This window comes from Neofelis nebulosa, chromosome 4 (assembly GCF_028018385.1).
Source record: "Neofelis nebulosa isolate mNeoNeb1 chromosome 4, mNeoNeb1.pri, whole genome shotgun sequence".
Taxonomy (NCBI): Eukaryota; Metazoa; Chordata; class Mammalia; order Carnivora; family Felidae; genus Neofelis; species Neofelis nebulosa.
This window is the reverse complement of record NC_080785.1, coordinates 145724281-145740099: the sequence shown is the minus strand read 5'-3', so window position 1 is coordinate 145740099 and position 15819 is coordinate 145724281. Positions and strand designations below refer to the sequence as shown.

Genomic DNA, 15819 nt, shown 5'->3' with positions numbered 1-15819 from the left:
CTGATAGCACAGTTTTAATTATTTAAGGACTTCATTGAATGTAAGTCAACTTCTTTGCCAAACCTTAGTTTCTTAAGATATCTTTTCATTGTAATGTGAATGAAAAGGGGGAAAAAATTATTCTAGCTTTAGAAATTTCCTTTTAAAGCACACACAAAACCTCCCCTAGGGTTGAAAGCATTGGCCATGCTCTGGAAAAGAACCCACCCCTCCTTTCAGCCAAGGGATACTTGAGTCCTTTATTCTTTTGCCCAGAAAAGGCATCCTAATTAAAGGGACAATAAATTAAATGTACCCAAGAAAGCAAAAAGATCCAGAAGAAAAGCACCCACCAGGGTGCCTAGAGAAAAACACAAGGTTCATTTCAAGTGTTTATGTTAGGCACCATCAAGTTAGAACAAACTCCGGAGGCACAGCTGTTTTTGACAAATGTGAACAGCTCCTACCTTCATTTCAATGACAGTCTGGAGAGCCTTCGTCTTGGCTGGCTCCGGCTGAAGTTGGCTTCTTCGGTGCAATTCCTGTGGAGGAACACGATAGAAATAAGCCTGACGGTTCATCCTTCCGTTACACCATGACCTTTACACAGGTACCACACAGCCCACCGGGTGCAGGTTTGCTGTGCACAGACATAAACAAGCCACAGGTGCCTCTTCCCCCACCCTCTTTAGCATCACTCCTGCCTGGAGCCTGCGTTCCAGTGAAAACCTCCTGGCACATGCGCTATTTCTGAAACTTCCATCAATAATTAATGTCAACTGTGACAAAGCCAGCAAGTAATCATAGTCCAAATACTGTTCAACACTGGGGCTGTTGCCCAGCCATCAAATCATAATTTACTAAATTACATTTCTCTGTGCTACCAATACAAACACAGCATGGAAACGGAGGAAAGAAAATGACTAACGTGGTTGCAAATCCACTGCACGCATGGCATTTTGCTACTGAGGTAGGTTTGAAATGAGCAATTTAAAACCTTTTCAGTACAACTGTGTTACTTTTTGGAATGAACTGATGTGATGAAACCCTGTGAATATCTTGCTTCCTAATTTACAGTTTCGGTCCTTGTTCAAAATCACATCTGTGTGTGATATGTTTATACACTCATGATGCCAAGAAATTAAAATTGGCATTAATATCAACAGTGTTAGAGAGGATACAAAAATGGTTAAAGCCAGATGCAGACCCAAGAACTTCTGGAATATGACAAATATAACTTCAGGTAAAAAGCAAGCAACATAATTTTAACCTTGAAGGCTCACTTTTTTTATGCCTCTTCTCCAAAGAACAGTTCTGTAAAGACTTTGAAAGTTGCCTTGGCAGAAGAAGACATAAAGATAAGATTTGTTCAGTCTATACTTTGATTTTCTTAGTAATAATTATAAACAGTTTTATGAAAGCAGCCAATGAGAGGAAAAAACAACAGTGCTCACACATGTCCATGCCACTGATACTAGTCACCTATGGAGTAATTTCATAAGATTTATTTGCTTCCAGAAAAATCATTTAAATTCAACATGAAGTAGTTCTAGGCCTTCACATTCCACTGGGCCACAGACATTAAAAATGAAAAGCAAACAAACAAAAAACTACCTTGGCTTTAGGGAAGAGAACTAACATGATTTCTAGCTTTTCCAAGGAAAGGTATTAAAATTAAATCTCATTCCACCACTACCGTCTACTATCATCACCATCTCATAAAGACAGAACATATTAATGTAAGTATTGCCAGAAAAACAGAATTCCACAATAAAAGATAATCCTTCCCAGGATAATAAAACAAGCAATCTTTGCCCATATCCCATTACATTGTTCTTATTTGCCAGTGGCCCAAGAAGACTTGGTCATGGAACACGGTGCACATGTCTAGGAACCAGCCCTGGAAAATCACCACTACAGCTCTGGAATACAGCATATTTTCTTCCCAAAGTCATCACTGGCACACACCAGCAAACTTGTGCAAAACTACTTCTCAACCTCCAATTTGAGAAGAATTTGAATTAGTGCTTCCTAATTATTCAAAATGGTCTCACAAAGACATTTTTTCCCTAACATATCCTTGGAAGATACAGAGTCAAGTATTACCAAACCCATCTTATAAATAGAGACAGAAAGAAATCCTGTGTCCTTTTGGAGGCCCTGGTCTAAAATAACCCAGCAATACTGGTCATTTTTAGGCTGCATGGTAATGGCAGAAATTTTCTGAAGGAATGACCTTAAAAGCAACTTCGCTTCTGGGTCTCCCTCTCTCTCTGCCCCTTCCTACTCTCTCTCTTTTCTTTCTTTCTTTCTTTCTTTCTTTCTTTCTTTTCTTTCTTTCTTTCTTTCTTTCTTTCTTTCTTTCTTTCTTTCTCTTTTTCTTTCTTTCCTTCCTTCCTTCCTTCCTTCCTTCTCTTTCTTTCTCTCTCTCTCAAAAACAATTTAAAAAACATTTTTATCTCTCTCTGTCCCAAAAATAAATAAAAAATGTTGAAAAAAAAAATTAAAAAAAAAAAAACATTTTTAAAAAATTAAATAAATAAAAATAAAAGGGGCGCCTGGGTGACTCAGTCAGTTGAGCGTCCAACTTCAGCTCACGTCATAATCTCACAGTTCGTGAGTTCCAGCCCTGCATCAGGCTCTGTGCTGACAGGTCAGAGCCTGGAGCCTGCTTCGGATTCTGTGTCTCCCTCTCTCTCTGCTTCTCCCTCCCTCCCTCCCTCTCTCTCTCTCTCTCAAAAATAAACCTAAAGAAAACAAAAAATTATACTATACTAATATTATATTATATTATATTATATTATATTATATCATATTTTAAAAAGCAGCTTTCCTTTATTATCTACAATGTCCCTGGCACTACTTCTCTTTTTTTTTCTTAATTTTTTATTTTTTAAAATTTATATCCAAATTAGTTAGCATATACTGCAACAATGATTTCAGGAGTAGATTCCTTAGTGCCCCTTACCCATTTAGCCCATTCCCCTCCCACACCCCTCCAGTAACTCTCATTTTGTTCTCCATATTTATGAGTCTCTTCTGTTTTGTTCCCCTGTTTTTATATATTATTTTTGTTTCCCTTCCCTTATGTTCATCTGTTTTGTCTCTTAAAGTCCTCATATGAGTGAAGTCATATGACTTTTGTCTTTCTCTGACTAATTTCACTTAGCATAATACCCTCCAGTTCCATCCACATAGTTGCAAATGGCAAGAGTTCATTCTTTTTGATTGCCGAGTAATACTCCATTGTATATACATACCACACCTTCTTTATCCATTCATCCATCGATGGACATTTGGGCTCTTTCTATACGTTGGCTATTGTTGATAGTGCTGCTATAAACATTGGGGTGCATGTGTCCCTTCGAAACAACACACCTGTATCCCTTGGATAAATGCCTAACTACTTCTCTTTTTCAAGCCTCAATATCATGCTATGGAGAATCAAACCTCTGTGTGGTGAGTCCAGTTGGCTACTGGTAAATATTTATTTAACAACCAGCACCCACCATAGCCAACTTCAAATTACCTAAGTAGTGTCACTGAATGCAAAGTTGGGAAGAGAGGCACAATAGTACCCTATTGTACAGTATTTATACCATATGGACCAACTACATGTAATAACATCAAGAACACAGATAACAGTAAAATGTAACAAAAAATAGGAAATTATGAGTTTTAATACAATGTTTCTTTTTTAACTTTTTTTAATGTTTGAGGTTTGGTGGGTTTTTTTGTTTGTTTGTTTGTTTGTTTGTTTGTTTGTTTTTTTAGAGAGAGAGAGAGCATGAGCAGGGAAGGGGCAGAGACAGAGGGAGACATAGAATCTGAAGCAGGTTCCAGGCTCTGAGCTATCAGCACAGAGGCCATTGCAGGGCTCAAACCTGTGAACCATGAGATCATGGCCTGAGTTGAAGTCAGACACAAGTGACTGAGCCACCCAGGCGTCAGTTTATATACTTAATTTGTAACGTCAGCTGTTAGAACAAGTTTCCAATTTTGACTTTCATGGACCAGTCCAATCCAGTTCCAGCATACCACTGGGTGAATCACATAAGGAATTCAACCTCCAAAGAAAGCTTCTTACCCCTCAATGTTACTTCCAAGATTTTTGGGAGTACACGCTGGACTAATAAAATTTCACAGATGAAAAAATGGACAGTAAGTCACTTGTCAGAGTTCCTCCATAGTAAGGGGTAGAAGAAAGACACTTCACATGTCACTAATCCTGATCCATATGTATCAAAAGCATCTTAATGAGGGGCGCCTGGGTGGCTCAGTCAGTTGAGCGTCCGACTTCAGCTCAGGTCATGATCTCACGGCTCATGAGTTCGGGCCCCACGTCAGGCTCTGTGCTGACAGCTCAGAGCCTGGAATCTGCTTCTGGTTCTGTGTCCCTCTCTTGCTCTGCCCTTCCCCCATTCATGCTCTGTCTCTCTTTCTCTCAAGAATAAATAAAACATTTAAAAAAATTTTTTTTAAAGCATCTTAATGAAAAAGTCTGAGAAACGAATTCATGGTAATTTCATACCATAGCCAAACCAAATTCCAGAATAAAAATCATAAGATAATTTGAGGAGAGAAGTTTGCATAAAATAAGCAAAAATAATTAAGACGCAACTAAGTAACACAAATAGAAAATAAAAACCATAGAGTAAAGGTATGTGTTGTTGTAATTTCTGCCAAGCACAAAAACATTTTTAAGAGCAAACATGCAATAACAAAGCTAAACTTGTAGCAATAGTTTTGCAAAAATGGAAAGAGTTTTCTTTGCTATAATTATACAATTTCCATTATAATGTAAACCAGCTCAAAATCAAGACTGGGTCCTTACGCTCTGTGTCATCACTCCTTAAAATGTAAAACGAAACAAAATCTCCAGTTACCTGAAAATTGCAATTTTCCTATCTTAACTACACTGTATTTCAATCAATCCTGACTTCAAGTTTCTGAGGATCACCTTAATTCCTAAGGTGTCAGGTAAGTGAAGATTGTAATCCACATGCAGACATCATGGATGATTTGAAAGTTCCATCTCAGACACTTCATCCATCTCTGAGACTGAGCATCCTTAAAACACTCACTCTGTGGCAGAGAGTAGCAACTGCCCAACCAAGAAGATTTGTGCTCCTCTTCATTAAAGTAGAGTGTTTCTAGGAAGCACCACCACCACTGCCCATGTATCAATGATGATGGTGCCAAATTACTTATTTCTGGCCTGTGGGACATGGGCAGAAATTAGGAACTCAACTTCCATAAATACTTTTTACCCTGTCCTCAATTTTCCCTCTTTTCCTGTCTTCTGGCTAGAAGTAAAGTACACCAAGACCCAAGACGCTGGTAGAACCCCAAGATAAAAGGAGAATGGGTTCCTGAAATGCCATATAAAAAGGTCACTGAACACCAACATGGGATGGTGGTGTGTGTGAAAAATAAACCTCTGTTAAGTTAGCCTCTGTGCTTTCAGGCTCTCTCTGTAAAGATCCCAGCCCTCTCTGCCTTAACTACTGCAATGGCTACAAGGAAAAATAATACCTAATTAGCCCTGTGTTGTTTGTTGCTTTTGAATCACAAAAGTGATTTTAATGTGTGAGAGCTTACCAAGTTTTTCTAAACTGACAATAAGATGTGTCGGTTGGTGGGTGCTTCAACTATGCCTAACTATCTGAAAGATGCACCCATTATGGATTAATCTTAACTGAAGAATTTCCCTAGAAGCATCTGATGTAGATATGAGGTAGTACAAGATTTAACTTACTCTGGAGTTTTTAAACGACAGTATTAATCAAGTACAGTGGACTTACACTTTTCTGGGTCACTGATCTCTGTTAAGAATTAGATGGAAGGTATAGATTCTCTTTACAAATGACTACAAAAGCACATACAAACAAAACGGTGTGCACCATTTCAGCTGCTTCACAGGACCTGGTCCAGTACCTGGGGGTTCATCTTTGAACCAGACTACAGGCTAAAAAACACTTACTGAGAGGAAAGGGCACTGCACAGGAGTAGAGAGTCAGGAGCCCACAGTCCCAGCCTGAGACCTTGGGCACACCTCTTCCCTACTCTGAGCTACAGAATAAGAAGCTCTATCACTAGGTTTCTGAGAACATCCAGATTTTTAATAGGTAGCTGACTCTGAAATGCTGATCTCTGGCTGGAATTTCTAGTCACACCAATTCTCAGTTCTAAAAACATAATAAAAATAAAAGAAAACTGGCAGCATCAAAAACTTTAATATCTTACTGTGACACAGAAACCCAGGTTATATATTTCCCCATAATTTCATTACTCACTTGGCCATAGCTAGTCTAAAACTGCCAGCTCCTCCAGGTGACTAATATGGAAACATACCAAGAACTCAAAATTTTAAACATGAAATCTCAAGTAGTTCATTGGGATGACATTTCTTGGCAGTTAATGAGAATGTAGAGTCTAGTGAGTTAATGTGGATGGACACTAGCTTCCAAGATGAAACTGGAAGAATAATGTTTGTACACACCATCTACTTTCTTCAGTAGGGAAAAAAAAAACACCTCAAATCTTGACTTTCTATCCACTATTTTTATCTGACCTCTCTCCCTTACTGTCCTAGTAATCTACTGCTATGGAACAAACCACTCCAAATTTAGTGGTGCCAGACTAACACCATTTGATTATGTTCATGAATTCTAGATCGTGAACTTCTAAAGGATAGACTAGGGAAAGCTTGTTTCTAAAGCATGATGTCAGGGGCTAGAACAGCTGGGACTGGCGGATCCAATTCCAAGATGTATATGGTGTATTGGCTGGAAGAAGACTTGAAAGCTGGGTTTAGCTAGAATTGCCACCTATATATGATGACACCTGTATATGGCATCTCCACGTGGCTTAAACTTCCTCATAGCATGGCAGTATCAGGGTATCAACCTCTTACTTTCAGGTATAAAGATGCCAAGAGCAAGCGTTCCAGCAAATAAGCCAAGGACTGCATGGCCCTTTATTACCTAACCTTGGAAGTCCCATAGCATCACCTCTGCCATGCTCTGTTGGTTGAAGCAGTTGCAAGCCTGCTCAATTCTAGGAAAAAGTGCCAAAGAATCTCAGGCCATATTTTTAAGTTATCACTCTTGAGGGACAAAACCAACTGAAGAAGCTGACAGGAAAGTAACACTATAATCTCAAACACCTACTCACATCAGTCTTAAGATATGCCAGATTTATATATTCAAATAGTAACTTGATGCAGGGCATATAGGAAATACAGCAGTGAGCCAAGCAGATAGATACCCCAGCCCTTATGGGTTTTTAATTTCAAATTCCAACAAGAGAGAGGCATAATAATTTTAAAAGGAGACCAAACCAGTTTGCAAGTGCTTTAAAGGAAAAGTCAGAAAGATGGAACAGGACACACTATGTGAGGGGATCAATTGCAATTTTAAATAGGGTGATCAGAAAAGCTTCATGCAAAGGTGACATTTGAGCAAAAATCTATAAGATGTGGGAGAACCAGTCATACAGATGTTCCAAGCAGAGAGAATAGCAAATATTTAAGTACCTGGCTAGCGCTGGATAAGGGATGGGAAAGTAGTAGGTCAGAGATATGCAGGGGTGCAGGATGATGAGAAAGTGAGTTCTACATCTGGAGTCATTGTCTGGACACTGGTTTTACTCTGAGAAAAATGGGAAGCCACTGGAAGGTTCTGAGCAAAGACAAACCACAATATAAAGTACATCCTTAAATTACTCTGCCTGCTGGACTGCAGTATAATTTGGGGTTGAGGAGGGAGGTAAGGGAAGAACCATAAGGACTAGTAATAAGCAATGGGAAAACCCTAGCAAAGGATGATAGAGCCTGGAACCAGGGTGACAGAATGTAGGCAAAGAGAAAGAACTGAGTTTAGACATGTTTTGAAGGTGAAGTTGACTTGACTTCCTGATAGATTGCCTGGAGACTCCAGAAAGAGAAAAGTAAAGGATGGCTTCATGACTTGTATTCTGGACAACAGGAAGAATGCAGCTGGAATACCAAGATAGGGAAGATTGGAGAGGAGAAGTGGGAGTTATGGGAACCAAGAGTTTAGTTTTGCATGTGTTACATTTGTGACGCTATAAGACATTCAAGTGGAGAACTCAGTGGGCAGATGGACATATGAGCTGGATTTGAGGGGAGAAGAGCTACAAATAAAAAATTAGGATCATCCAGTAGATAGTACCTAAAGCTGGGAGCCTAGATGAGATCAACTGGGGACTGTGCATAGAAAGAAGAGGAGAGGAAAGAAGACTGAGCCCAGGGGTGACCCAAATTAAGGGATCTGAGAAGTGAGGAGGAAGCAGCATATGAAATTGAGAAGGAATCCCAGTGAGGTATGAAGAGAACCAGTAGTATACCATCCCAGAAATCAAGTGAAGAAAGGAGTCCAGGATGCAAAATTGATATTCTTATCACTGTTGCTGAGAAGTTAATGGGAGGAGGCCAGAATATGGACCACAGGACTTAGCAGCACTCAGGTCATTAGTAACAGTGACTGGAGCAGTTTTGGTGGACAGTGTGAGTCAAGTTCGACTGGAATGTGCTGTGGGAGAATAGAAGGAGGAAAGAGTCTCAGGCTACTATATTTGCAAAGGGTACTATTTAACTCATCATTTCTTTCATCAAAACTTTGATTTAGGTGTGTATGCCCATGTTCATAGAAGCATTATTACACCAGCCAAAATGTGGAAGCATCCATCAACAGATGGATGGATAAACACAATGTGGTACATAATTACAATGGGATATTACTCAGCCTTAAAAAGGGACAATATGGATGGGACAATACTACAATATGGATGAACCTTAAGGGTATTACATTTAGTGAAACACAGCAGTCACAAAAAGACAAATACTGAATGATCTCACTTACATGAGGTATCTAGAGTAGCCAAACTTACAGAAACAGAAAGTAGAATGCTGACTGCCAGGGACTGAAGGTAGGGAAATAATGGAGCTGTTGTTTAATGGGTACAGAGCAAGAGATTGCTTGCACAATGATGTGAACATACTTAATACTACTGAACTATATGCTTAAAAGTGGTTAAGATGGTAATGTTTATGTTCTGTGTATTTAACCACAATTTAAAATTTTTTCAAACCATAAACATAACAGAACTTGTTGGAGTCCCACGGCCCTCCCTATCTCCATTCTTCTGGAGAGAAACCATTATCTAAAAGTTGGTATATTTCTCATGCATGTTTTTGTGCTTTTAGAAAATATGCATGTCCTTGTAAATAGTATAAATTTAACAACAGAGTGCATTCTTTTTTAATTTACATAAATGCCAGCTGTCCACCTTGCACAAAGCTTTTGCATTTTGGTTTTTACCTCAACAATACTTATGTTTTCAAAATTTATCTGTGTAAATAAGTGTTTCCCACTCTTTTTATTCACTACAAACAATGTTGCAATAAACACAGTACCTTGAGAAAAAAACAAATCTGTTTTAGGTATCTTTACATTTTTAACTGCATAACAGTTCTTTTCTTTCTGAAACATTCAGTTTCTTCTGCTTGGAATAATCCTCTACGCTTTTTGTTCTCTTTTTGTGTACAGGGATCAGCAAACCACAGCCCACAGGCCAAATCCAGCCCACCATCTGTTTTGGTAAATAAAGTTTTATTGAAACACTGTTATTTCCATTAATTTACATATTGTCTATGATTTTCATGCTACAGTGACAGAGTTCAGTAGTTATAGCAGAGACCATATGACCTTGCAAAGCTGGAAATATTTACTAGCTGGCCTTTTACAGAAAAGAAAAAAAAAAAATACCTGTCAATCCTGGTCCAGGACATTTTCAACACTCATCCTAGCCATCTCAGAAAAAAAAGACAATTCCTCATGTGGTAGTTTCAAATGTCTACAAATTCTTTGACATTCCCTTTATAGGGTGGAGCCTAAATATCTTCCCCTTGACTCTGGACTGAGCTAAGTAACTCAGTCTAACAAACAGAATATAGTAGAAGTGACATTTGTGACTTTTGAGGCTTGGTCATAAAAGACACGGCTTCCTTCTTGCTCACAATCTTGGATCACCTGCTCTGGGAGAATCCAGCTGCCACATCATGAAAATACCTCAAGCTACACCCTATGGAGAGGCCCATGAACTATGAAACTGAGGCCTCCTGCCGACAGCCATGTGAATCAGCCTTAGCAGAAGTGGATCATCCAGCCCCAGTGAAGCCTTCAGATGCCTGAGCCCTGCCCAACAGCTTGACTGCAACCTCATGAGAAGCTCTGGGCCAGAACCATCCAGCTAAGCAACTCCCACATTCCTGACCCACAGTATCTGTGAGATAATAAGTGTTCATTGTTTCACACACTGAGTATTTGTCACAAAGCCATCGATTACAAATACATCACAGAAAGGCCATTAGTTGACCCTTCAGACTAGTCTACATCCTGCATCCTCAGATACACGCTCATAGCATTGTGTACCTTTCCTTTATATCACTGAAAATGGCTGCGATTTGACACTAACTTATAAAATTAGTGGATTCATGTCTGTGTTCACCATTGGGTGGTAAACTCCATAAGCACAGGGACTTTGTATGTCCCTTATATTCCGAGTAACTAACATAGTGCCTGCAAAGAGTAAGTGCTCAATAAATACTGACTGACTGAAAGAATACAAATGACATTGCACTTATATGCCTAGAAGTTCTATAATACCTTTGGACCAAAAGGAATCTGATGTGAAGGATGGTAATAGCTAATAGTTACTTATATATTACTATGTGCTAAGCACCCTTCTAAACACTTTACAAATATTAACTTGTTTAATCATCATAATAACCTCCATAGGCAGATACAGTTATTATCATCATGTTTCACTCAAAGACATGGAATCATAAAGGAGTCAGTAACCTGCACAATCTACTGAATTGCACTCCTGGAACTTGTCCTGAGAAGTCTGGGTCCAAGGCCTCTGCTCCTAACCACTGTGCTATACTGCCCATGTTTCACCACATGGTTTTGATTTGATATTTGAAGCTGACACCTATATCTCCAATGGCTTCTTTCATTATAGTCATCTCCCTATTTCTCCTTCAATTCCATCTTCCATTTTTCACTCCTTTCTTGAGGACTTGAAAATTTAAAGAGATTCATCTCAATAGCAGTTGTATGGTACTGATATCCCATATTAGATATTAAAACTTAAATGATAAGCAATGGTTAGGCATGCAGAAATAGAGGAAAAAAATAATTACTTTCAAATATTAACATCCTTCTCAATTTTTGATAAATCAAGCATTTAAAAAATAACCTAAAATATTTAAATGATATAATGATATAATTAGTAAGATTAAACGGAGAGACAATTACAGTGAACTTTGGATCCTACAGACCTCTACTTCAAGATTCCATGGAATATTTAAACAGATTGAGCATGTATCAGACCACCAAAAAAAACTTTAATCAGATTCCAAAGGCAGAAGTGATACAGGCCACATTCTTTGTCCATACACAATAAAACAAATTAATAACAAAAGTTAAAAATGAAACCTCACTATTCAAATGCTTATTTTATTTATTATTTTGAGAGAGAGAGTATGCGCATGCAGGGGAGGAGCAGAGAGACAGGGAGAGAATCCCAAGCAGGCTCCACACTGTCAGTGAGAAGTCCAACACAGGGCTCAATCCCACCAACAGTGAGATCATGACCTGAACCGAAACAGAGCTGGACGCTTAACTAGCTGAGCCACCCGGGTGCCTCAAAACCTTACTATCTGGAAGGTAAAGCTCAGAAAAAGTCTTAAAATTCACCCTATACAGTAAAACAGACCCAGTCGTCTCTACCTAGCAGGTGTGTGATGATGGGTAAGTTCCTGAATTTTCTATATCCCTCAGGATGGTGAAGTTGAAATGAGATAAGCATGTGAAGTATTCACCTGGGCTGGCACACAGGACGTTAGCAGTAACTGAAACTTATCCTTATTGTTGTTGCTCCTGAATGATTATTAGTATTCCTGAAAGTACATCAGACAATGCAGCCTGGCAGAATGCATTCCCTACCCACTTGTTCTGCAGTCTGACACTGGCTACTATTAAAGCATTGCCACTAGGTCTGCCTGAATAATTCAATTCAAGAAATACTTGCTGAAGGCCCACTACATGCCCAGGAAACACACAGAGAATCCCTGCCTTCATGAAGCTTGCATTCTAGTGCAGGCAATCTCAATGGAAGTGAAACCATGCTGACAGGGCTCAAGGTACAGTGAGTGGCCCAGTGTTAGAGTGGAGGAAGTGATGAATACAGTGGTAGGAGATGAGACCCAAGGGGTAAGCGCTGGGGAGGAGACAGACTGTGTAAGGCCATGTAGGGCCTCATTAAAATCCTGGTCTTAAACAGAAGCCTTCAGATCCTAGAGAGAGGGGAAAACAGTTTCCATGGAAATACACAAATGTAATATAAACTTATTGTTAAATTATTTTTTCAGTCTTCACAAAAAATAAACATTTGGGAATCTAAGATCATACACCATGAATCCATACACACATACATTTCCCTTAGTCTGTTTTAATACATAACCTATTCCTTTTCCTAAACTTGCATTAAAGACTCTTTGGCAGATTTATCATGGTCCTTTGGAGGTTATGATCCTGGGAACCATAGAAATTAATAGAATAAGATGCCAGGATCCAAATATTTGGCCAATGGCATTAGCAATGTCCTAGGAATAACAATAAAGTTTAGTTATTTAATTCAATAGCTACTGAGAATCTAATACATGCTAGACAATGCATAGATAACAAAGATAAATGAAATATCATGCCAGGTCTCAAGGAACTTGATTTTCTGGTGGTAGAGGGAGTGCATAGCTAGAATACAAGACTGCAATAATAACAGCAGCCACCAATTACAGAATGTTTACCATATGCCAAGCCCCATACTTCCCATCTAGCCCCTGACTGGATCTGCATAGCATCCTTATAGGTAGGAGTTACCACCCCCTTGGGAACGCTGCAAACACTCAGACTCAGAGAGGTAAGTAGTATTCCTAAGATTACAGTGCTAGTAAGACTTGAGAGTGTAACCACCCTGTCTGACACCTAAACTCACACCCTTAATTACCAATATAACACTTGGTTTATACTGCTATTTGTGGTTGCTTCATGCTCTACAGACATCTAAGATTTTAACAGGTATGCAAATCTGACTTCTGGTCTGTTTCTCAGTTCCCTGGGAGGACTCCACCAGTTCTGAACAATATGTTATGGGGGAGAATGCGAGGCAAGCATCCAGGCCTGTTGAGGGAAGGACTGCAGAAAGCTTCGCTGAGGAGTACGTGTGGGTGGTCCAAAGTCTTTCTTTCTAAGCACTCATTATTTTGTCCACTATGTCTTCTACAGTACAATGTTACGTGCTGTCAGCAGCATCCTGCTCATTCACCCCAGCCTACACATCTGATCTCATCTGCTCTGGGAAGCTAAGCAAGCTTGGGCCTGGTCAGTACTTGGATAGAAGAGCACCTGAGAAAATTGGATGCTATAGGCTTTTAGTGTGGAGCCAAGAACCACAAGGATTATTCACAGGTCTTGAAACCTAATGGAGTTTTCCCCACTGGATTTTGAAACTGCATTGGTCTAGTGACTCCATTTTACTTTCCATTTCTCCCATCTGAACTGGAATGTCTTTAACTGTTACCTCTGCCTGTCCCATCATTGTCTGTTGGGAGCAGATAAACTGTTTTTTTTAGTGTCACAGGTCCACTGATGGCAAGGAATTGTGCCTCAGGAGTTGGATTTGGGGCGCCTGGGTGGCGCAGTCGGTTAAGCGTCCGACTTCAGCCAGGTCACGATCTCGCAGTCCGTGAGTTCGAGCCCCGCGTCAGGCTCTGGGCTGATGGCTCGGAGCCTGGAGCCTGTTTCCGATTCTGTGTCTCCCTCTCTCTCTGCCCCTCCCCCGTTCATGCTATGTCTCTCTCTGTCCCAAAAATAAATTAAAAAAAAAAAAAAAAAGGAGTTGGATTTAACAGATTACACCCAGAGCCTCATCCATACACAATGTAGATAATTCAGATGATTGACTTTTGAACTGATGAGATTCAGATGAGATATGGGGCTTTGGGATAAGAGCTTTGTAGACCTTGGGTTGGGAGAATGCATTTTTTATTTGGGAGGGATGTGCATCTCTGGGGGACAGGTAGTAGACTGGAGCCAGCAGAATAATGCCCCCTACCAAAGATATCTACTCCTATTTTCTGTGAATATGTTACACTGCATGGAAAAAGGGACTTTGCAGATACAATTAGGGTTACAGATATTAAAATAGGAAAGTTATCCTGGATAATTTGGGTGGGTACAATTTAATCACTTGAGCCCTTTCAAAGCTCAGAAGTTCCTATGACTGGAGGCAGAAGAGAGATGCAGCAAATGGGGAAGTCAGAGGGATCCTAAGTACGAGAAGAATTCAATATGCCACTGTTGGTTCTGAGACATAGGGGACATGCGCAAGGACCAGAGGAGGTCTCTAGGGAATAAAGATGGTCCTCCATTGATAGTCAACAAGGAAATAGGGACTTCAATCTTACAAATACAAGGCACTAAATTTGGCCAACAACCTGAATGAGCTTGGAAACAGATTGATCTCAAAAGCCTCTAGAAAGGAGCTAAGTCCTAACAACAGCTTGGTTTTGGCCTCATAAGACTCAAAGCAAAGGATCCAACTGAGCCATGCTGTACCAGGACTGCTGATCTGTGAGTTAATAAATTTGCATTGTTTTAAGCTGTTAAATGTGGAGTAGTTTGCTATGGCAGCAATAGAAATCTAACATAAGGTAGTTAATCTTTCACTAACCTTTTGACTCCCCTGTTAGACAGCTCTCCCTACACTGAGGTATCATATATGCCCCTGAAGCTTATATATACAGACATCCATTCTATTCATCCAAGAACTAAAGAACAAATCACAGTCCTCTACATGATGACAGCTTCCTGGTCCAAAATCCTTCTTACCAAAGAGTCCTATTCTATCTGCTCTTTCTTACAAAGCATGGCATCAGGTGCTCTGAGCAGTACCCAGGCCACTTACCTTAGTCTACTTGTATGTCTTAGGTCATATTCCTGAGAGGCAGAATCTGAGACAGGGACTTTTATGCAAGTAATTTATTAAGGGAGAGCTCACAGGGGAACCCATATGAGAAGAAAATAAATCATACAGAGAAGAAAAGGAAGTTAAGCAAGGGTGTTGTTGTATAGAAAATTTAGCCTGAGCCTGAGCCTGCTGGGAGCTCTAGGGACTAAATTGTGCTGTGGGATCTGTCCCACTGGAGGCAAGGAGGCTGGCCCTCATAACCCTGCTCTAGGAAGTCACTGCCTGTGGGCTGCCTGGGCACTTCTGAGCAGGAGGAAGTTTGGCGACTCTAGTCACCCAAAGGCACACCTCCCAATAAAGATCACAAATGTGAGTTGTTGGCCACAGCACCCGTATCTATCCATAGGAAGATGGATACACCTGCCCAGTTGCCCTCAGGGGCCACCCAACCATCGTTCCATGTTCCTGGATCTTTACACATTTTTCCTCATGTCCCTTTCTCTGTCGAGTACTTGGAAAAGGCATGGGAGAGAGAGAGGCTGGCTGCTTCACACCTCCAGCTAGAGGGCCCATTTTAGAGATGCCAGCAGGGGGTGGCATATGAATCAACAGTGTGTTCCCTGCACACCCCCACGGTCCAGATGGCTACACATCACAGGAGCAGAGGGCGGCTCCTACGCAGACAACTTCCCTGGCTGAAGACACATGCCACACTTTAGCCCATGAAGGAACACACTGTGGTAGTCATGGTGACATTTTCACCAAAAAAAAAAAAGGGCTCGG

At 40.2% G+C, this 15819-nt stretch overlaps 1 protein-coding gene across 12 annotated transcripts in view; it reads right to left on the bottom strand.

Annotated features, from left to right (window-relative positions):
- The window catches only part of ERC2 (ELKS/RAB6-interacting/CAST family member 2), a 936036-nt gene that overhangs the window by 642050 nt on the left and 278167 nt on the right, over nt 1-15819 (bottom strand). For all 12 annotated transcript variants that reach the window (XR_009260858.1, XR_009260859.1, XR_009260861.1 and 9 more), the window contains one exon: nt 447-521. Coding sequence is in view for 8 of the 12 variants with exons in the window: in XM_058726510.1 (XP_058582493.1) it covers nt 447-521 (75 nt within the window). In the remaining 4 variants the exon portion in view is untranslated. The remainder of the gene's footprint in view (nt 1-446; nt 522-15819) is intronic.